The sequence below is a fragment of the Toxotes jaculatrix genome, chromosome 3 (assembly GCF_017976425.1).
Source record: "Toxotes jaculatrix isolate fToxJac2 chromosome 3, fToxJac2.pri, whole genome shotgun sequence".
In the NCBI taxonomy this organism is placed as follows: domain Eukaryota; kingdom Metazoa; phylum Chordata; class Actinopteri; family Toxotidae; genus Toxotes; species Toxotes jaculatrix.
Window position 1 is genome coordinate 510,781 of NC_054396.1, and position 23,722 is coordinate 534,502.

Here is a 23,722-nt window from a genome sequence, read left to right on the forward strand (position 1 = left end):
GGAGCACTAAGTTCCTATTCAAGTACAATGATCTCGTTTCAAGAGTTGTGGACATTGTGAGATGAATGTGCTCTGCTGTACTGTACTCTGTGATTCATACACAGACAGTGAGACAGTCATTTAGAGTTATGTGATACACTGCTTCTGCCTCCTACTCCACTTACACTGTAAACTGATTTCATGGCCTCTCTCCGTCTTTCTGTCTCCCTCTCTCTTTATCAGTCTCTTTCTCTTCCATTGTCACGATTTTTCTGTACAGTCTTCCACTTGTTTTTTTTTTATTCCCCTGCTTCCCTGTCATTATTATTCTGTTTCATTCTTCCCCTGCTGTACCCTTCCCTTCACTCTCAGCTGTTTGTGTGAGAGTGCAGCCTCGCAGCAATGCGTGCGTGTGTTCAGCTCACCAAAGTCATTTAGGCCTTATGACACATGGAGAACTGTGATCCTAGTGAGTGAGTGGATGAAGTGGGGTTGTCTTTTGTGATGTAACCTGTGTGCCCGTGTGTGTCCATCACAGTCTGTGTGTTCAGTCTATGATAAATCTGTTTAAGGTCCTCTTTTGTAGTGGAAACTCTTTTCCTCTATTCATGGATATTAGCAAAGATTTTTAATGAAACAAAACGTTTGAGTGTGAAGATCATTCTTTACCTTTGAAAGAACAGTTTGACTCATCCTGCTTAACATCTGATATCAGATCTCAAACACATGGTCCACTTACTAGCTGTTTCAAGAACTGGTGAAGACCTTTCAGTCTACTCCAGCTGATGGAATTTGAGTTAGATTAAAAACATACTGAGGTAACTTCAGACAACCTAGCCATCTCCATGACAGCTGTGAAGATTTAATGTGGGGATGAAGATGATGAGACACAGCTGAAAAAGCTCACAAGTGGACTGTATGTTAATCTTTTTTGTCAGTTCAAGTTCAGATAATGGATACTGGAGAATTTGGAATCCATATTTTAGATACTTTGTAAATAATCTGATGTCCCTATAAGGTTTTGAGACACTGACACAGCTCTTTACACGATGATGTGCACTAAGAATAACACACTGCAAGTTAGAACTGGGGTGTGTGTGTGAGTATAACAGTCTGAAAATTAAAAGACAGGAATGTTTTGGAGCATATGTATGTACATTATTATTTCCATACATATCTAATGAAATTATGTTAGTTATTAAGGTGGTGAAGTTGGACATAAAAATTCTTCCTGAGTACAGATACCACTCTGTTATGCTGATAAAAAAATGTTAGTTGTTATCTTCCCAGGGGATTTGAGTGATGAAAGGTGAAGTCACCTTTGATTACATTTCACTCAGCAACCAGTGCTTGATGAATGAAAGTTGTCTTGTTCTTTTTTCTGCACAGGCCCGTATTGGATGCCTCCTCTTCCTGTGAGATAAGGTGAACAGGTTTTGATCCCATCTGCTCCTGTAGTCCAGCTGGATCCAGATAATGGAGCGCTTGCTGTGTCTGCTGGTTCTCAGCTCAGTGGCGCTGAGGGACGCTGTGGGTAAGTTCTACCTTAACACCCACACATGCATATCTGTGTGGGTTTTAAGACTGATGGCAGAATGAGTGTTGGTGTTGATAATGAAGTTTAGAATTAGGCTTGGTTTTTAGGCCAGGGAAAAGTTTTACATCTTTAGTCTGAGCTTAAAAAATCAAAATCATGGAGTGAACCTCAAGGCAAGAAAGATGAGAAGGGATGAGATGCAGAAAGGTGTGGCTGATAGGAAGGACTATATATACCGAGGTAAAAATAACTGTAGGCCCTCACTGTTACGAAAGCGTTGGCACAGGGTTTGGCGTGTAATTTTTTGTGTTGTTAAAAATGTTTCCAGGTGGAGATGTGTGTGTGTCGGGTCATGACAGCGGGCCAGTGTTTGAAGAGCAACCAAGCAGTTCAGTTTATCCAGAAGGCCTGAGTGAAGGAAAAGTGACCCTCAGCTGTCAGGCCAGAGCCAGTCCAGCTGCTTCCTACAGGTGGGGAACAAACACAACACACACACACACACATACACACACACACACAGTTAATTATATTTCCACCTTTGTAAGGACACTCATTGTCATGACGCATTCCCTACCCTGAACCCTAGCCTTAACCTAAACCTGATTCTAACCTGAGCCCTAAACCCAGAATCCTAGGTCTGAAACCTCAAACACCTCTTTCATCACTGACTTTGAGCACAGTCAGATTGGCCATCGAGAGCACTGGGAGCAATGGGTCGCTACATGTTAACCATCCCTTTCTGTCTCTTTACCAGTCCTCTCTGTGTGCCCGTTATTCCAGGTGCACAAGACAGTGTGTAGCTCCTGCACATGGGAGAAGTTTGCCTTCAAGACTTATGACAGAAAGCTTGAAAATAAAAATAAAGAAAAACCTGAAAATACAATCTTAAGTCAGCAATTACAGCGGGATTCAAACCCCAGCCTCCTGTTCACCCAGGAGGCTGGGTGAACCCTGTGTCTGGCACATTCATCCACCTCGACCTGCTCATAGGTTGATCTTTGGCTTTTGACTTCCGACAGATTCTCTGGCAGAAACTTAACTGATTAAGATATATTTCTTGCCAAAAGAAAGACCTGACAGAAATGTTACACAGCTTGCTAACACACATATGTACCTGGTTAGACTGGGGCAGTGTTGACTGAAATGAGAAAAACAAACATTGAAAAGAATCCTGACCAAAAAACACGTGCCTCTCCTGCACCCTGAGCTTTAGATACTTTACAACTTTACAACTTTACTTTGGCTGTAACTATAGTATGTGCTGACAGTTCCCACACACCCCGGGGCAGACTCTCAGAGCAAAGTTGATAGGCGCAGGTTACCTACAAGCTGACTCTTTCTTAAAGGGATAAGCTCAGCCTCTAACATGCTGCACCCTTGTAAATGCGTTATGGTTACCACCTTCTGTTTGAGATGGTATCATCATTTTGCTCTGCTCTTTGTCTTGCAGATGGCTCGTAAATGGCACTGATGTACCGCTCGGTTTGGACCTCCGGTACACCCTGGTGGCCGGCAACCTGGTGATCAGCAGCCCAGACTCTATTCGAGATACAGGCTCATACCAGTGTCTGGCCATCAACCGCTGTGGAACCATCATCAGCAGAGCAGCTAACCTCAAATTTGGCTGTGAGAGAACAAATGACCTTCAACCTTTAAAACTGTTTGAGCTGTTTGAGTTGGTCACTACTGTGGCAGAGATAAAAGACATTACACAGACAATGAATGAAGAATTTTTACTTTAACTCTCCACTGTACTTTGGTTACTACCAGGTGTGTTTCATTGCTACTTCTTCTACAATGTTTATGTTATAGTAATTTTTTTTTCATCTCCTTCTCTTTTTCTATCTTTGGATCTTTCTCCAGACCTCCATGACTTCCCACCAGACAGCAGGAGTCCTCAGACGGCATATGAGGGCATAGGAACCTTCCTGGCCTGCCAGCCACCTCCACATTACCCAGGTATTCCTCCACTTCAGGTGGAAAATCTGAACAATCTTATATTAGGTTTTTGTAAGATGAGAGAAATAGAGTGCTGTATGGTAGTGCTGCAGAGAAATGAGGTGCTGTCTGGTAGAATAGTTTTAACATAGTTTTAACATTGTCAGTGTTTACCTTCACTAAGAATGATCAGAAAATCTGCTACAGCATGCACCTGACAGGTGGGATTAGGGACAAAAGCTGGTTAATGGGTCAGAGGTTTGTAAATGGGCAGAATTTGGAAGACAGGTGAATATGAAATCAAAATGTATCAATGAAATGAAATATTTGCATTAAACTAACTCTGCTGACTGTAATTTTCAGTATCCCCAGCAAGTTCCAGTTCTGTTACTGATGAATGTAATTTGTACCAATATTTTCTCTCCAGCTCTGTCCTACCGCTGGCTAATCAATCAGTTTCCCAACTTCATCAAGAAAGACGACGGCCGTTGGTTTGTGTCACAGGTGACAGGGAACCTGTATCTGGCTAAAGCAGAGCCAAACGACACAGGGAACTACCTTTGCTTCACCACCATCAACATGGACATCAGCACGAAGAGCACCTTCAGCAAGGCCAACCAGCTCACTGTACTGCCTGATGGTATGGATGCTCTACAGTGCTATCACTGATACTAACACTGCAGGAACACTGGCTGTGTGCAGTAGAAGTAACTCAGTAACTGAGCAGTTAAGCAACCTGTATATTAATTAGGCCTCTTTATCCTGAGTTCAGATATTTTTGATACTGATTCAAACAGACCTCAAGTTTGGTTTTCCAAAACTTACTTTGATAAAAAAATGATGTAATGTAACAAAACAGGTGTTTAATGTTTCAGAATATAAACAGCCAAGCAAAACATTTTCTAAAAATAAACTAGAAGTACCTCATGGCGGTGGTATGCCTCCGTACTGTTGGGTGCCTGTTTGTAGCAGATGTAGAGGTTATGGGTGTTTTGTAGTGATAATGTTTGGGAAGGTCAGTGTTGGGTGTTCACATGCAAAACTTACACAGTGGCCTTGATCTTTGACCTCTGACCTCCAATACAAATTGACTCCATCTTTGACAAGCAGTGATAATATGTGCAAAGTTTGAAGTACATCGCTCCAAGAATTGTAGAAATAAAACATTCTGAAGCACAACATTTGTATTAAGGTCACACCGACCTTGACCTTTGACCTCTGACCTCCACAATCTAATCAGTTCATCCTTGAGTCACAGTCAACATTTGTGCAAAGTTCGAAGACCATCCAGACATAAAATGAACATAAGGTCACAGCGCCCTTGATCTTTGACCTCTGACATCCAAAGTCTACTCAGTGCATTCTTGAGTCACAGTCAACATTTGTGCAAAGTTTGAAGACAGTCCCTCAAAAGGTTCTTAAGATATCGCATTGCCAAGCAAAGCGTAAACACAGTCAAAGTGCCCTTGACCTTTGACCTCAAACTTCCGAAATCTACTCTCTTCATCTTTGGGTGACAGTGGACATTTGTGCAAACTTTAAAGAACATCCTTCAAAGTTTTCTTCAGATATCACATTCGCTTGCATAAAATTAAATGTGCGATCACAGCGACCGTGACCTTTGACCTCTGACCTCTGACCTCCAAAATCGACTCAGTTCATCCTTGAGGCACAGTTTACATGTGTGCAAAGTTTGAAAGCCATCCCTCAAACGGTTCTTACGATATTGCATTACCATGCAAAACAAATATGGTCATAGTGACCTTGCCCTATGACCTTTGGCCTCCAAACTCCTTTCGGATCTGCCTCAAGTTGCAGTCTACATTTGTGCAAAGTTTTACAGAGAGATGTCAAAGCGTTCTTGAGATATTGCACGTAGAAGAATCCGGGATGGATGGACGGACAACTTGAAAACAGTGCCTCCGGCCTTGGCTATCGCCCGCATGTAAACATAAAAATGAATTAGGTCTGGGAACCAGTTCTTTGGTATGCAGTGGCTTCATGAAGTATTCAGACCCCTTCATGTTTTGCACTTTGTTGTATTGTAGTTTAAATTTTAAATGGATAAAATTGCCATTTAATAGTCTACATTCATAACCTATAATGACAAAGTAAAAGCAAGTGTTTAGAAAAAGATCCTTTGCTGTAGCATTCTAAATTGTGGTCAGGTGGTTTGCTTTAATTCATATTGAGATATGTCTATAACTTGACTTGAGTCCGCCTGTGGCAAACTGAATTGACTGGACATAGTTTAGAATGATAAACACCTGCATAGAAAAGGTCCCACAATTCTTGCTGCATGTCACAAAAAGCAAGCCATGATGTTTTTGTGGATGGACTCCACAGAAGACTCTGACAGCATGAGGAAGAAGATGCTCCGGTCTGGTGCAATAAAACCTTTTGGGCAGACATTATGGTGAACATCAGGCACTGCTCATCACCGGGTTAATACATGCTGGTTTTCATAGTTCCTGAACACCCGCAATGAGCATTACATGGATGGGACAGCAAGATACTGTTATAAAAAGCACAGACCAGGAGACCGTGAACATGTAGAAGGTGTACTATGGAAACCAGAGATAGATTTTTTTAGAAGATTGTTTGTAGGGTTTGCTTGTTTGTAGGGCTGGATATGGCAGTGGTGTGGAGTAAATCAGAATGTGAATGGGATTTCATCTGAACATTTACAATTTTATTGTATTTCAGCTAATCCCAGGAAGTCAACTCCAACCATTAAAGTGCGCTTCCCAGCAGAGACCTACGCCCTCACAGGACAGACCACCCAGTTAGAGTGCTTCGCCTACGGAAAGTAAGCTTCCAACCCCAAAATCATAGAATAATGTGTCAAGCTATTTTGGGTTATACGCTGTTCAGTTTGGGTAACACTTATTCTTTTTTAACTTGTCTGGCCTCCTCTCAGACTTCTTTAACTGTACTCTCACAACCTTTTACTGTCGTTTGATTATCCCCCTCTGGTCCCTGTACTTTTTCATTTCTAACCTAAAACATCCTCACCTTTTACCTCACCTCCAACTTCTATCCATCATCTCTCTACTTTTTGTTTAACAGTCCAGTTCCAAAACTGCGATGGAGGAAGTTGGATGGACTGATGCCGTCCAAGTCAGGCTCCTCTGCAGAGGGTCCCACCCTCGTCCTGCCAGATCTCTCCTTCGACGATGAGGGTATTTATGAGTGTGAAGCCTACAACTCAGAGGGAAGTGATACCTACCAGGGACGCATCACTGTGCAAGGTGAAGGAACCACATTCAGTGAACACATATTTATTATATTGTAGCAAAGCACTTATTTTTTTCAGGCTGTTATTTTCCGCTCATTTTTCTTCTCCAACCCTCCAGCTCAGCCGGAGTGGTTGCAGGTGATGAGTGACTCAGAGGTGGAGATCAGTTCAGAGCTGCACTGGAGTTGTGTTGCTGCTGGTAAACCACGACCCTCCATACGCTGGCTACGCAATGGACAGCCGCTCAGCACGCAGGTCACACATGCAAGCAATACTTTCTTACTGTGCTCTATATACAGTATCTCTACATGTTATGTTAAAATGCTCATCCTAGCCCAGAAGTTTTTTCCGTTTACAGATACACTTCAAAAATGTGTAGATTTCTGTCTCTCCCTCTCTTCTTCTTCCTCTGCCTCAACCAGTGGTCAGTAAACAGTGCTAATATCTAACCTTGTTGTCATTTTGCATTTTGGGAATATTCGTTCCCTGAGCAGGTACGTTACTTTTAAATTAGACAGCACATTAAACCCAGGAAAGGTAGAGTTTTCTACCATTTCTTATCAAGAATCTCAGCTTCTCATTAAAGTAGAAGGAAATGTAGAGTTTTCCCTGCTGTGACGGATTGAGTACCAAATGGTGCTATTGAGAAATTTTCTTCTTATCTTCCTTTTGTTCCATAAAGTTAAAGTAGGGGGAATAATTTGACTTGATCTTCTCTAACATTTTCCATCCTAACTTGCAGCTTTAGAAGGAAATCATTTCCTGTGATTAAGTAGAATGGCTGTTGCTCAGTGCCTGCTAGCGGTTGATTTAAAAGAGGCTTATATGAGACAACACACTAATGATTATGACTTCACCATGTGGACAATAAATGTGGTTTGTTACTGCAAACACATAATGTATTTGGTGTGATTACTGACACTATAATACCAGGGTGAATCCTCACCGTCGACACAGACCTGGAATCAGCTTGCACCACCCCCTCATACAAAGTCGTCTGTGTTCTTAAACCAAGCTAAATTGTCCAAGTCGTGCCCTGTTGCATAAAATTTTTACTGCACATTACCCACCGTTTCCATAAAATACAGAGGTAATTTCGTCTTATTAGTCCCATGTCTTACCAACAACCCCTACTCAGAGAGTCGGGGTTAAGAGCTGGGCACACATATAGGGAGTTCATCTAGCTGGAGACACACTCTGAGAAGGAGTAAGAACAAATCTACAGAACAACTGTGCAAAGTCTCAAAGTATAATGAGATTAATTTGGTAAGGAAGACTATGTACAATACATGTATGCTTCATTTGCCCCCAACTCCCTTCATTCTCTATTTCTTTCTCCACCTCCCATGTAACCTCACCCTTTGCCCCTCTCAGGACCGGGTGGAGGTGAATGGAGCTCATCTTAAGATCAGTAACTTGGCCCTGGAGGACTCCGGAATGTACCAGTGTGTGGCTGAAAACAAGCATGGCACCATCTACTCCGCTGCTGAGCTCAGAGTCCAAGGTAGGAGGAAGCTTTCCATCCAATACTGCCACCTTTACTCTGGTACTGTCTCTAATGCTGAACCAGTGTTTAGTAAGGATTAATGTTGTCCTTATTGGGACTATATACAAAATAGTATTTAAAATTATGTATTTTTTTAATCTCCAAAATGTCATTTTACAATGGAAGCACCCAGTCATTTCTAATAAAGCTATTCCATAATTAGTGCTACAGTGGGACCCAAAAGTCTGAGACCATGAATGGGAAAGTCAGACTTTCAGACCCCACTATATATCAGCAAAGTGTTAGTGAATTTTCTTTGAATTTATGCAAATTGTGTTTAATGCAGTTTAACAGTGTATTGCACTCTCAAGTTCAAGTTAACAGCATTCTATCTTTCACTATTCTTCCCTCAATCTGACTCTCTCCATCCTTTTCTCTATCTGCCTTCCCTCCTGCATCTCATCCATCAATCATCTTGTTTTCACCTTTGTTCGCTCTGCTGTCCCTCGATCTTGCTTTGTCCTCCTCCAGTTCAGGCCCCAGACTTCAGATTGAATCCGGTACGAAAGCTGATCCCAGCAGCGAGAGGGGGGCAGGTGATGATCGAGTGTCGTCCTCGAGCTGCTCCAAAACCCAGCCTGTTCTGGAGCCGTGGAACGGAGCTGCTCACCAACAGCAGCAGGTAGTACAGTAACTGGGTCAGTGTGGTTTTCATTCATAGTGCAATGTATTTGCTTCACATTTTAAAACTTTGTAACTTGTAAAACAAATAAATAACACATAATATATAAATTAACTATAATGCACAGTGTTACATACACCATCAAATTTACAGGATACTTTGAAATGCATACAGGAAATAATGAATGGTTAGTACATGCTATACTGTAGGATATGACCATGTACTTTAAATGACAGTTGGCTCTAGTTTACTGTAGCCACAAAGCCAGTGTCAGTGCAAACACAGTTTTTATTATTTATTTATTTATTTTTATGTTTGTATCTGATATGTTTGGTAATTTCCTGGCACAAAGCCAGTGTGTGCCAGATGTGGGTGGAGAGACGCAGCTGAGTCTGTGTTTATGCTGATTAAGCAGCACAGTGCAATTCTGGTGCTCATTTTGGCACAAAATTACATTTACATTAAAACATGTTCAGACTTTCTCTTGTTGCAAATGCAGAGGCAGTTTTTGTGGCTTCACTTGGCAGAGGGACACACACCCACACACAACCATACCACTCACTCACAACAGAAGTGTTAAAAGTGAAGTGCCAATGTGGGAAGGTTTGTAAAAATGCAAAGTAGTGCAGTGCAGACTGGAAACACTTGATGAGATGTAGGACTCCAGTCAGGAAGTACCCCGTAGGGCAGGAGACCTGTCAGTAGCTGCTCCACCCAAAGCCGAAGGAGGGACTCTTCTAATGCCACCTCAGGTACACAACCTGCGAGAGAGGAAGTGAAAAGGCACACAGCAAATGACAACACAGGATGGAAACAACTGGACCAAGACCCTGAGAGAGTTCTAGAAGCCACATTAGCAGGAAAAGATGTTAGGAAAATTGAAAGCATGACAGCAGTAGTTTTCAGTGTGGCCAAAGAAGGCTTCAGCACAGAGGAGAGGAAGGGCAGCAGCAGATCACCTGGAAAACAGCCCAGGAGGACGGAGGGAGAGATCTTGCATCTGAGAAGTGAAATCAGTAAGCAATAAGCAGCTCAGAAGAGCAGGAGGGCATTTTCCTGTAGAAAAGGAGGGACCAGTGGACTTTGCGGGCAGCTTGTTGACTGAGAAGTGCAGAAAGAGGCAAAGAGAGCTCAGTAAAAAAAACAAAACTGTATTTGGTGAAGCTAGATCCCGTAGACCAGGGGTGTCCAAACTGTTCCACAAAGGGCCGTGTGGCTGCAGGTTTTTGTTCCAACCAATGAAGAGCACACAGTTTGACCAATCAACTGTTGAAGGCTGAGATCGGTTGATTAAATGAGTCAAGTCTGGTTTGCTGGTGCTTGGTTGGAACAAAAACCTGCAGCCACACGGCCCTTTGTGGAACAGTTTGGACACCCCTGCCGTAGACTGATCAGCCCAAAGGTGTGGAGGTATTCCTCAAAGAGAGGACATTCTTAGAAGCCAGGCTGCACACATGAAGATCAGCAGAACTGAACCTCCTGATACCAGTGAATCAACACGGAGAGAAGCCCAAGACACTCTACAGAAAACCCGATCAGCATCTGCCCCTGGACCAAGTGGTATACCTTACAAAGGATACAAGAGATGGCTGATGCTACGCTGCAGGCTATGGAAACCTAAAGACCAAAGACATCATCCAGTCATCGTGGAAAAGGGCAGAGGGCTGTTTTGTACCACAGGAAACAGAGCATAGAGAGATCAGGTTTACCAGGAAAATTGAAGCCCTGGTTCTTCCAGCATGGTCCACTAAGCAGACTCATTTGACTACTTACAACTTACAAAATGCTTGTGATGTCACCGGAAGGAGTTGAGAGGCAAGTGAACAAACGGCAAAGTGCAAGGTTGAAATTATATGCAAAGACTTCACGGATGAAAAGACCAGAGGTGCAGTGGGTCAGGTGCAAGACTACACTTCGCCAGGTGGTGTCACAACAAAGTTCTGAGAACACTAGCTGGCATGGAGCATGAGGAGGAAAATGCGTCAGACCCCCATGAGAGCAGAACAATCATTGGAAATGAAGGTAGACATGGGAAGAAAAGTACTTTCTTCCCAGGTCACCCAAACATTCTTGAGGCCTGACACAGTGGCAAGTAAGGAGTATGTGAACTCTTTGGAGTTCATCAATTGGTCATAAAATGTGATCTGATCTCTAAGTCACAAGATATCTACAGTGAATGGCTCTCCTGAGGTCATTCTACATCATCATCTGTGGGGTTAAGGTCTGGGCTCAGACTGGGCCTGTCCAAAAGGCAGATTTTCTTTGTCTAAGGTCTTTCTGTAGTAGATTTGCTTTGATATTTAGGGTCCTTGTCCTGCTGCTGCTTTATTTAGTTTTATTTGCAACATCTAGAGGTACCTAATAATCATACACGTGAAACCTTATCAAATTTCTCACCCATCCATTTAACATACTCCACTCCTTACATGTAAGCTGCCATAGTTTAGCTACTCCTCACACTGAATGCAATATTGCATTATACTGCATCAGCTCTCATATTTAATAGATAACCTTAAATGACTCAGGTAATCTCATTGAGATGTTTTTTGTGAGCCAGACACGGCCAGACATAACAAGCACATACAGCATCACAGACTGATCACTGAATAGATGAAAGTTTAGAATCGACCTGTGACAAGACACATTCAAGTTTTAAAATCATCTGTAATTTATTCCATTTATAAGGTGGTGGAAGGTCATCTTTTCCGAAGTTCAGTATTTTACCCTGAGGGTTTACCCTAGATTTAAACAGGCCTGAGATCTGCTCTGGTGAGCAGTGATAAACTGAGGCAGCCTTTGCAGGAGACTGTTTTATATAAAAATTACAGAATGTAGTTCTCTTCTGGTTGCGGACCACTTCAGGACCAGTCTACTTTTTCATGCAGTGCAGAGTGATGAGTACAACATTTATCTCCTGTAATAAATCACAAGGCATAATAATAAACTGCATGAAGCTGTTGACTGTACAATTATTTTCATGATTTATTTCCATACAACACAAGTGTAATATCTCATTTCTGTGCCAGTTGTTCCATATTCAGTTTAAAAGTGAGACTGCTGTCTAGCCAGATTCCCAGATATTTACAAGACTGGAGAATTTCAGTTTCACTACTGAACTAGAATTATAGGTATTTTACCTTTTTAAATGTTATTGCTTTGTTATGATGTGAAACACCTTAAACTGTGTCTGTATGTAATAGTTCTACCCAAATGTATTGATTACCTTTAAAAGTGGTATCCTTTAATTCTCCCAAGAGAGGTTGTGTGGGAGTGTGCGATGCAGGGAGTGACAAGGTCACATAGCAATGTAACTGTTCCATGTGGGTACAGTAGGTCAAAGGTGACAGAGTGTGTAGTCATGAAGGGACATTTACAGCATCAAGTTGTAGCCTAAATGTTTTACTTCTTTTATAATTTAAAACGACTAGCAGCTTTACCACAGCCCAAGGTCTCAATGATGGTTAAAGTGGCAAAACTAAGACCTCATTTGTAAATAATTTTGCTTTAAGGTATAGATTCAGCAAAAATGATTATTATTTCAGTGCTCCAAACACCAACTGAAAGTGAATGAATAACAATCACCTTCCAGTGTGGTGTGGAATGAATATGCAGGAGGATGTGTAACAGTTAATACTTTGTCAGTGCTATAGTGCAGATACACAAAGTGAGAGCATACAGACATACAGAGGGTGGACATAATAAAAGGAACACGCGTACAAAATAAAGCAGTCCAATACGGCAGCATTTCCACAAATATTATCTTTGTGATGTGTGTAATATTTATTTTCTTTGTCAAAAATGTCCACACTGATTCTATTTAAAGCCATACTTAATGAAATTGTATTAGCTTGCATTGCCTGAGAGTTAGCACTGAGCTGGTAGCAGCCAGCTTCAGGCTCCTGACCCGCTGCATGCTTGTGTCTTCTCAGAGTCACTGTAACTTCAGATGGAGTCTTGTGGATCCACAACATCAGCAGAGCAGATGAAGGGAAATACACCTGTTTCGCTGAGAACTACCTGGGCAAAGCCAACAGCACTGGACATTTGTCTGTTAGAGGTATACACACACACACACACACACATATCCACTGAAATAAATCACAGTCAGCTGTGGCTGCTGTTTGTTGTTTATTTCTTATATTTCCGCTTCAGCGTCACCTCAGATAATATCTGGATACTCTGACTCCAGAAGGGAGTTTTTTAACACATCAAACCATTCTTTTTAATGTTCTGAGACATGTAGCCGGGACAGTCCCCTGCTAGATTTCATCTGAACATCTGAATATGTTCTTGCAGATGCCACCAAGATCACGCTGGCTCCTTCCAACGCTGACATCAATCAGGGTGAGAATGTGACACTGCAGTGTCATGCCTCCCACGACCCCACCATGGACCTAACCTTCACCTGGGCCCTCAACGGGGTCCCGCTGGATGTGGAGGACTCTGCCGGGCTGTACCATCGAGTGGAGGGGGTGAGTCCCGTGCTGCGTGGTGGAGAGAAAGTGTTTGGAACAATGTCTGATCCTGCAGAATGATTCTGCTGCATGGAGGTCAGAGATTGCCCTGTGTGTTGTAAAATGTGAGTGACTGATTTGGTCATTTTCATCATTGATAATTGAAGCTCTCACATTTGTTCATTAGCTCCATCCAGGTTTCAAAACAATGAATAAGACCATGGTTGACCATTAACAGAGCCCACCTCAGATTTGAGGAGTGTAAAAACCTTCCTGCTTCTTTGATCAGAGCTTTTGCGTCTAGGTTTACTGAAGAAGATAAACACAGTGGGGATTTTTGGGACTGTGTTTTCACATAGGCTTTCACTCTCTCCACCAAATTCTGAAAACTTCAGCTGTGTTTACTCTGACAAAAAATGGTAATATAGTTCTCCTGAGAGGTAGGTATTAAAAATTGGCACTATCACAGTAACACTATCTGACTTCCCTGCCTCTGACTGTGGCATGCAAGTTGTTCCGGCTTCTTCATTTTGAGGATTTGCTTTTGAATTTTTCTTTGACTTGTGTGAATTTAAGTCAATAACCTGGGATTTTTTGATCGGATTAAACAAGTTATTTGGAGACATCAACTTGGACTTTAGGAAATTGTAACTAGTATTATGCACTATTTCCTGGCATTTATAGGCCACACAATGAACTGATTAATACCTACAGATTAATCTGTATATTGCTGCTTAGCTGGTACAGCTTAGCAATGCTCTCACTCATTAATATGAAAATATGGTTTCATCTCTATTTATTGTTTGAAATCTGGTCCCAAAAGTAAACATTGTTACACTGGCACCAACGTTTGGATTACCAAATCAAACTAAAAAAAAAAAATATATATATATATCTAGTGAGTATTGGACCTAACTGCTTCTTTCCATCCCTCTGCTTATTGTATTTCAGAAGGAAAACATTGGTGATCTGTTGATTGTGAATGCTCACCTGAGTCAAGCAGGAATATACACCTGCACAGCTCAGACTGTGGTGGACAGTGCTTCAGCCTCAGCTAAACTAGTGGTTCGAGGTAAGACTCTCATTCTCTAGAGCACTGCATTTACCTGTGCAGAAACAAGAGAAGGAAGACCTCAGCCATCCAATTCAGCAGTGCATGCTTGCCAAATTCAAGGAGAAGGAGGTTATAATCAGAAGTAAATGTGAACACAGAGGAGGTGGTCATTGATTCCAGCTCTTTAATATGGATCCCATTTCCCTATTATTTTCTATATTACAGAATGAGATAGAAGGCAAACACTACTGGTCCATGATTTGATGTGAAAAAAGCTGTGATTGGTAACATTTACAACCACTCCTCTGGTTAAACTGTTGTTTATAGAAATGATGTGGCAGTAAGTGTTTTGGGACCTGAAACCAGTGAACCACATGGCACTGTATGTGTCTCACAATGAGCATACATGTAGTAAATGTATCACAAAATGGAAACAGGTTGCAGTGTGTCACAGGTACTCTTACAGTCAATACAGTTTTCAACTGTAGTGATAAATAGATAGATACACACTGAAATGTGTTTTCCTTGTTTCCAGGCCCCCCAGGACCTCCCGGAGGTTTACTGGTGAAGAACGTTGCTGAGACATCAGTGGAGCTCAGGTGGAGCCGTGGCTACGACAATCACAGTCCCATTGGAAAATATATCATCATGGGCCGGTCATCGCTATCATCACAGTGGAAGGAGATGAGGACAGGTGTGTGTGTGTGTGTGTGTGTGTGTGTAGCAAATGAAAATGAATCAGAAGCAGAACTGCTTTGTTACAATCTCTCAGCACACAGCTAGGAAAGGAGAAGGACAAAAGAAAAAAAATACTATGAAATAGTAATGATAACAAATACACATTAAGTAAATGGACTGCTTTTATATAGCACTTTTCTAGTCTTTTCAACCACTCAAAGTGCTTTTACACTACGACTAAGTTACATGCACCCATTCAAACAGTGCTTTTAACTCTAAGCATACAGCACTTTAAACTAACACACACGTTCACAAACCAATGGGCAAGTCATGGGCAATTTGTGGGTTCAGTATCTTGCCCAAAGACACTTTGACACGTGGACCACAGCAGCCGGGGATCAAGCTTCTGATTAGTGGACTGAGCCACAGCCACAGAAAAACAAACAAATGTCTAGAAAGTAATGCGGCATGGACAAAAAGTGCAAGAGTGGAAACGTAAAAAGTAGATTAAAAGAAATGTAACACTAAATGAGTGTGTATTGGTAAACTGAGTGAAAACTAACCAATGACAATTTCCAAAAAAAAGAAACATTCACTTTATACTACTTCAATACATATACATACTTTACTGACTAAATTGAAAAAAAAAACACAAGTTGAGTTTGATGTTGATGATTCATGACTCCCGTCTCCTGACTGTACACCAGACCCAGTGAACATCGAGGGGAATGCGGAGTCGGCTCGTGTGATGGGACTGACCCCCTGGATGGATTATGAATTCCAGGTCATCGCAAGCAACATCCTGGGCAGTGGAGAGCCCAGCATGCCCTCACACACCATTCGCACACAGCAAGCAGGTGAGGTGTACTGGAGCACTATAGTCTGGATTCTTGAACATACTACATAAAACAAAATCAGTCCACAGCTTGAAAAGAACCACATACCAAAGCAGGTCAGGAGCAGTGATGTCATGGTGGTACTGTAGATTTCTTCACTTTTCTGAAGACGTGGATCAGTTAGAAACAGAATTGAAGTTAAGGGTGTGTTAAACTGTAAATGTAAGCACATTCGTCTCAGTATTTCACATCTAAATATCCTTTGGTCTCAGACATGACACAAATCACTCAGGGACCTTTCACCTGCTCCACCTTTGTGAATTATATTATGTATATCATCTCGTGTCTGTATATTTGGCCCTCAGCTCCCACAGTGGCCCCCAGTGGACTTTCAGGAGGAGGAGGAGACCGCAATGAACTCATTGTCACCTGGACGGTGAGTGCATGACTCAGACTGGTTTGTGGCAGTATGTGCATACTGTATGTGCTCTATGTGGACATAGCTTACCTTACCATCATCTCATCTCCTTTCTTTCACTTTCAAGTCATTGTAGTTTGAAATGTGAAAACTCTGTGCTTTTGTCTCAGTTTCTGTTGTAGTGGTTCCAGGTTTTCTTTATTACAAAGCTATAATTTATATCTTATTCAGTGAAAGTGGAGCTACAGTGATTGGACGTGCACTGCCATAAGCAGCAGAAGTGGTGGTGTCCTGAAATTTAGTCTGTAGTACATATCCAACTCCACAATCACAATTGCTGCATCCTACACTTCCCATAATGCAACTTAATAGCATCTTTCAGTAGACCCTCCCTCCATGGTAAACACCCATAACTTTAAAAACAGTACAAATGTGAAAAATGTTTTATCTCTGAATTGGACATTCACTGTATATCTATAGGGTCAGCATTTTAATGCCTTCCAGCTGGCGACAGCTGTGGCTGGAAGTAGCATGTTTTTGTTTTGTCCATCCATACGTCCATCTGTCCATATGTCCATCTGTCCAATTCTCCTGAACACCTTGAGGTAATTTCTTCAGATTTGGCAGAAATGTTCACTTGGACTCCAGGATGAACTGATTGGATTTTGATGGTCAAAGGTGAAAGCCACTGTGACATCACAAAACACAATTTTGGCCATGACTCAAGTATTCATGCATTAATTAACAAAATACAGGCAAACAACAGCTAGGTGGTAATTCTAGTTTTATATTCATCATAACATCTGCAGGACTGTGGACCTATAGAAATTGTTCATTGAGGGAGAACCTTGAGATGTTTGCTAATGTTACAGTGGGACAGCCCTCAGTCTTCACACTCAGATTCATCTTAGATCATGGGGCCTGGGCCTGTTTGTCTTTGTGCGGATTCACATCTCAGTTTTCTCCTGAATCCCTCCAGCCCATGGCCAGAGAGTACCAGAATGGGGACAGCTTTGGATACATCCTGGCATTTAGGAAGAAAGACACATCATCATGGACAACGGTGCGCATTCCTCAAGTGGAGTCATCCCGCTATGTCTACTACAATGAAAGCCTGACACCTTACAGTCCCTTTGAGGTGAAGATTAAAGCTTATAACCGCAGAGGAGAAGGTCCATTCAGCCAGATTGCTGTGGTCCACTCTGCAGAAGAAGGTGAGACTCTGTGATGTTTAACCAGTGCTTATTCCAACCAATGCTTAGATTCAAATTGAAACTGCACCTTCGTGTCTGTAGCTGCAACTCTAGTAAACTTGGCATAACAAAGCAACTTGTTCATGTTATTGGTATCACAATGATACTTGTTATAGTTATTTTTATGAACTTTAAGTAGTGTGATTATTTAACACTGACAACAAAATCCACAAACAGTGTTCATCATCTAACATCACTGTTTAGTAGCTTTATTTGATGTTTTATCAACCATCTGACAGCTGTTGGTTTCCAGGAATATTAAGAAGACATAAAATTGGTCATTCAAAATACTGAAATTCAATAATGGTAAACTTTGCAATTTTGATTTGTAGTGACGTGAAACAAACATAAGCTGTGTCTCCACCTGCAGTATTTGCTCTAACCACTAGGGGGCAAGCACAACTTGTTTTAGACTCAGCACAGTCAGCTCAATCAGGAATTCACTGACACAGTGAATGAAAATGGTTTACCTCTGTTAATAATATTAAGGCAGTGTATATTGTATGCTGCATATTGTGACCTTTTGACCTCTGACTGTGTCCTCACAGAGCCAACAGTGGGACCATCAAACATTAATGCCACAGCACTGACTGCTTTTGAGATCCTGGTGTCATGGGAGCCAGTCCAGCAGCTCAGCGCCAACGGCATCCTCAGAGGATACGAGGTAAAGAGCTGCATAAATACACATCTGGATGTTTGCCCAGCACAGCCCATTGTAACTGACTGTCAAAAATAGGTTAACTTACATGTTTAAGTCACACACAGTCTAAACTCTTCTACAAAGAGTAAAGAGATGTTAATTTCCAGTCATATTGTAGTCCAGCTAGGTTCTTTACCAGCATCCTGATAAACAGGAAGGAAGCATGAAACTGTCCCAGAGGGTTTTAGGTTATTTCAGGGTCATGTGGAAGTTTGACAGTGAAGGAGGAAATACGTCATGGCACCCTTCATCAGAGGCAGCCTTCATCAGGGTTGTCATTATCATAGGCTTCATTGTCTGCATCATATCATTAGCATTGAAACCTGAGGATCAGCAGGGCAGGGCTGGACGCTTATTTGTTTTTGATCAGAATTTATTCCTGAGCAGCAGATTTTTCCTCTGAGCTTAAGTCATGCAAAAGAAAAAAAGATCTCAAACTTTGGTCTCATGTGCAAGGTCGTCTGTTGTCTGATGTGCATGCAGTCCTCTGACCTGCCATTAAAGTTCTAATCATTTTATTAGCTGTTCTCAGCCTTGCAAGCTGCCGCAGTTCAAACTCACCTTATCAGTTTTGATTGTTTTAATCTCCAAGCTCATAACAAATGTGTCCTTTCATTAGTGCTGTGACGGTATTAGCCTGATATTAACAGGCTTGAAACAGTCGTTACCTGCTGGGAAAATCACTTTTATGTTTCCTCATTGATGAGGATGGATTACATCATGAGACAGACAGCAGAACCACAGACAGAGAAAAATCTTGGCACATTTGGTGCATTTGCTGTGATGTGTGTGAAGAGATTCATGAATCTGAAGGGTGTTAGATCTTAAAACAGTAAAGAACTGGCACTGCAAGGTTGATTTGCAAGGTTTGGAAACGTGTTTTTAGCATCATGTGTTGTGGTCAGATCCGGTACTGGAGGCAGCACGAACGGGAAGCAGCAGCAGACCGAGTGAGGACAGCAGGATTGGAAACAACAGCCAGGGTGTCAGGACTTCGACCCAGTACTCGGTACCACGTTGCCGTACTGGCATACAACAGTGCTGGCACCGGGCCACCTTCACCACGCACCACCGTCACCACCAGGAAACCACGTACGGCTGTAGCATTCACACACAACATATGCACAAACACAATTGTACAGGTTTAAAACACTGACTACACTCAGACCTCTAAACCACTTGTGCATTTACAGATGAGTTCCACTGTCAGCAGTGCTGTTGCTATTTAACTTCCTTAACCACAGACACAGGAGTCATCCCCTCAGGATGGACCTGTCTTCATGATCCTAAGAGTGACACTTAGGAGGGTTAAATGACCCATGTAGTCCCCTTCTCCACCCCCCCCCCTGGCCGAAATGGATTATCCCTCTTAGCTGCAGCAGCCAATGGGTCTTCTCAGTTCTCAGGAAGGAGAGTTGGTGCTTAGCACTTCCTGGGCCTGTGGCCCTAAATGAATCCAACTATAGGGTTAGACGTGATCTCTGTTTCAGAGCAGGAGACACTCCTTTGCCTGGAGCCACGTCATCACGTAGATGTAGACTTGTCAAAATACGACCTACATATCAATACATGTTGTGGGATTGTATTGGATTACATGTTACTTGAAGATAGTTATTTAGATGTTGGGAGTTCACCCACCTTTTACTTAAACAGCCTGTTACAGTAACAGATTTCCCTCTTGGGGAAACCCTGTCCTTGTCATGTCCTTTTTTTAAGTGAGCTGCTCTTCATATTATTATTTTTCATCTTCTTTTTTCTTCTGTAATTAAAGTTGAAGTGATTTTGAAAACATCTCTGTGTTTCTGTGTTCAGCTCCTAATCGCCCTCCAGGCAATGTGTCATGGAAGGCAGATGGCTCATGGGTGAAGGTGCGGTGGGACCATGTGAAGGCCATGCACAACGAGTCAGCTGTACTGGGCTACAAAGTGAGTGCTGTCTGACCAAGTGTGTGTGCATTTGTGGTTTTCTTCACACACTGCATTAAAGTGTGTGTTTTTCTCTGTGCTGTCCTCACTGGTTTGAAGTGGGAGGGGTTCAGATATCACAGGATCTCGCAATATTTTAGAAACCGATGACATCTGTGAGGCTGCTGTCAATCAAATCTAATCAAACCAAACCAAACCAAACCAAACCAAACCAAACCCGCACAGTCCTGAAGACCCACAGCAAAGTTTTCACGGCCTTGAAGACTTGAAGAAGTCAAACTTAGGTAACACAGTGAAGACTTAAGGCTTGACCTGGTCTCAAATTCTGTGGGACTTATCTTTCCTTATTGATGGACAGTTTGAACTGGAAAAATCTGTCGAGAAAAAAAGGGAGAATAAGATAATGCAAGGTCTGCTTGGCCCTTCTTGCTAGCTGATTATTTGCTTTTGATAGGTCCCATCGTGATACTAGTTGTCTCGTGCATGTGAGATATGAAAGCAATAAAAATGCTGCATAACAAAATCAAAGATCATGTTTATAAGCTTCACACCAGCTAATGTAGTTAGACCAGAGATGATTATCCGAAGATAACTGCTGTAACAACAGTCCTTAGATTCCAAAACAAACAATGGGATTGTATGCAGATCACTAAAAACATTTGCAATAACTTTATATATTCTTAGTATAGTTTTTTTTTAACAAAATTGTGTGTTCTGTGTGTCAGGTTCTGTACAAACATGAGGGCCAGACAGCCCTGAAAGTCTTGGACAAGGCCAAGACGTCAGTGAATCTGCCACTGCCAAAAGACAACGGCTATGTTGTGTTGGAGATTCGGTCCTGGGGAGAAGGCGGGGACGGGCCGGCACACGAGATCATTGTGTCCCGGGACTCAGGTGACAAACGAAGAAACACACACCAGAGCTATCTCTGCCTGATGAAGATGTTTTAGGCCTTACCCACACTAATAAGACAATCTGAAAAGAAAAAAAGATTTTCCTGTGTTTCGGGAAGTTAGGTTACTCAAACAGAGAGCTTTTCTAATGCCTTCTAATGTGCACATTTTTAACACTTATAGTTGATGTGTATCTATGTATGCGAACATGTAAGACTTCACTTCTCAATTCATGCACATCGTTGCTTTGTGTAATGTACATGTGTCTGATACAACTTATGCTGATGATAGCATGATCTTCCGAGACTGAAGACTATTTTTCTTCCAAGGCCATGGTATCTCAGAGATGTGAACATCAACATATCTATCATGCAGATCATAAACATGTCAGCAGTATCTGTGAGAAATACAGGACAGAAAGAGTTTTACATGGTTAAATATTTAAGGAGACGTGTAAAGATTAGAAAACAATAATCTAAGTCCCATGTTCGTCCTGGTACATTTCCATTTTCCATCTGCTTATTCTGTGTTTTGTGAGTGACCTGTAAGTCATCCTCATACACTGTGCATTGAAGAACAAAGTAAATAGATGCCCTGAATTTACGCTGTAGTCTTGTTTATTTTGGAAATAAGTGTGGACGTCAGGAGACAAAATGATACAAATGTTAATGAGCCAAAACATTATGAAGACCAACACTGTGACCAGTCTGCAGCAGGATGCCATGCATTGTGTGATGGGACACATTTGTCCCATATCCTTCATCAGAATGTTCTGCAGTTTGTATCAGAGTCACCCTGCAGGCACTTTGGACCAGATGGGATAGCCATTGTTGCTCTTGCACATTAATGACACATTGGTTTATGGTTTGTCCCTGATCAGACCTCTGTCAGTAGGTCCTCACCACTGCAGAATGGGAACACCTCACAGATGCTCCAACCCAGTTGTCTGGCCATAGCTCTTTGACCCTTATCAGAATGGCTCAGGTTTTTACACCTGCTCTTTTCTCCTACATCCAAAACTTTGACTATGGAGTGGAGTCATTACATAACCTCCCTCTCTCTCTCTCTTTCTCTCTCTCTCTCTCTGTCTCACAGGAACTGGTATGATGGTACAGAACACGGCCTCCTCCACACTGTCCAGTCACCCTCTGCACCTCCTCACTGGTTTGCTTTTCCTCTCTCTCGTGTCTTTGTCAGGCCTGTGATCTCAGCCAGTCTTTGGACTTTTTACTTTTAATGGCTTGAAGCTAAAGCTCAGCTGTGTCTCAGCCTGTGTTTGGGGTTGGGGTGGGTTCTGGCATTTGGGGAAGATTGTAGCACTGCAGGGACTGGAAGGATGGGGGAGGAAGGTGGGGGTTATTTTTATTTTTTTTTATATATAATAAAAACACAGAGGTCCTTTTTTTTAAATCTCTGGATGGGTTAAAAGGGGGACGGGGAGCAGGACAGACCCGTCTGATTGTGTGTTCATGTACTTGTGTCAATAAAAACCATGCCTTATGGGGACCATCACATCTGTGGCTGACGCCTCTCATACTCACATTCTCCAAACTGTAGCTGGCGGGATACAGACTTCAGGTGTAAATTATTCATAAAATCAATGGTGTGTATAACCTGTGTAAATAGAGTACTGTCTTATCACTTTCATGTGATGAAGGTCTGCCTGTTCACACTGAGAGCAACTTGACTGATGAGCCTCTGTATTCAGAGCAGTTGTGGTGTGCAGTTGTTCCCCACATCCTGAAAAACCTGGAACTTTAAAATGCAGCTGGGAAAAGCCCTATGAAATGACTGAAGTCAGCTGATGAGTGTAATGCAAGAACATTTTATTCTTATCAGAAATCTGTGAGGTTTGTATTTACACGTAACTCTTAACTGCACAGACTTACTGACATTAATCAGTCATTTCACGAAAACTACCTGTTCATTAGTAGCACTGATTGTTAGCATAAACAACACCCCCAATTCTTATGTAATGCTGTCTGTTCCACTTCCTGTGTGGGCAAGTATCATTCAGAAACATGAGTGTAAACTTAGAATTTCACACAGCAGAGTTCCAAGTCCAGCTGTCAGAAATCAGCAGCCAAAAATAAAATATATTTATGGATTGCAGTGAGAGTCAAGGATTCAGAATAATGTGAAAACATTAATGCAGCTGCATTAGCAAAAAAGGCTAAAACATGATGAAGAAACATGACAGCAGCACACTGAATAGGTCCTCTCAGAGCGGGTTTACTGAACACAGCTACGTGGTTTTCACATTACGTCTTTACCAGGTAATAAAAAGTCAGGATTACTCAGTGACCATGAAGATCCATACACTTCACCTGACTAGACCCAAAGTGTGAGTGCCAGCTGGAGCACTACTACTACTACTACTACGATCAATATGTCAAACATGCACCAAATGTTGACAAAATTAGATTGAAATTAGATTCAAAGATTGAAATCACTCTCATCTCCGTTAAATATGAGTAAAGGTTAACTCATCAGAATAGCAGCATTCAAACATCAAATTTGCTCTCTGTGGTTGGCAGGTCTCAGCTTCTGCATCTTCAGTCAAAGAATTCTAGATGGCAAAGATGTTTTTCCCCCTACAGAAAAGTATTGACCCAACTGAACTTGTTATGGTACCTCCTGGTCTCGTTGCT

General features: G+C 42.0%; 1 protein-coding gene across 1 annotated transcript; it reads left to right on the forward strand.

Annotated features, from left to right (window-relative positions):
- Positions 1-1,383: 1,383 nt before the first annotated feature.
- Positions 1,384-22,276, forward strand: cntn2 (contactin 2). Its single transcript, XM_041033851.1, has 22 exons — positions 1,384-1,513; positions 1,845-1,986; positions 2,967-3,142; positions 3,380-3,475; positions 3,882-4,094; positions 6,161-6,263; positions 6,524-6,705; positions 6,811-6,947; positions 8,067-8,196; positions 8,710-8,860; positions 12,790-12,917; positions 13,157-13,332; positions 14,266-14,386; positions 14,904-15,062; positions 15,754-15,903; positions 16,248-16,318; positions 17,280-17,514; positions 18,102-18,217; positions 19,159-19,345; positions 20,066-20,178; positions 20,904-21,072; positions 22,167-22,276. The coding sequence occupies exons 1-22, from the start codon at positions 1,456-1,458 to the stop codon at positions 22,274-22,276; spliced, it is 3,123 nt and encodes a 1,040-aa protein (XP_040889785.1). The 5' UTR covers positions 1,384-1,455.
- Positions 22,277-23,722: the final 1,446 nt, after the last annotated feature.

Bases quoted from the DNA above. Each gene is read 5' to 3' on its own strand.
- cntn2 (XM_041033851.1), top strand. From the start codon at position 1,456: ATGGAGCGCTTGCTGTGTCTGCTGGTTCTCAGCTCAGTGGCGCTGAGG. The intron at 15,063-15,753 runs GTGTGTGTGTGT...ACTGTACACCAG, and splicing joins GTGGAAGGAGATGAGGACAG to ACCCAGTGAACATCGAGGGG. The intron at 16,319-17,279 runs GTGAGTGCATGA...GAATCCCTCCAG, and splicing joins AACTCATTGTCACCTGGACG to CCCATGGCCAGAGAGTACCA.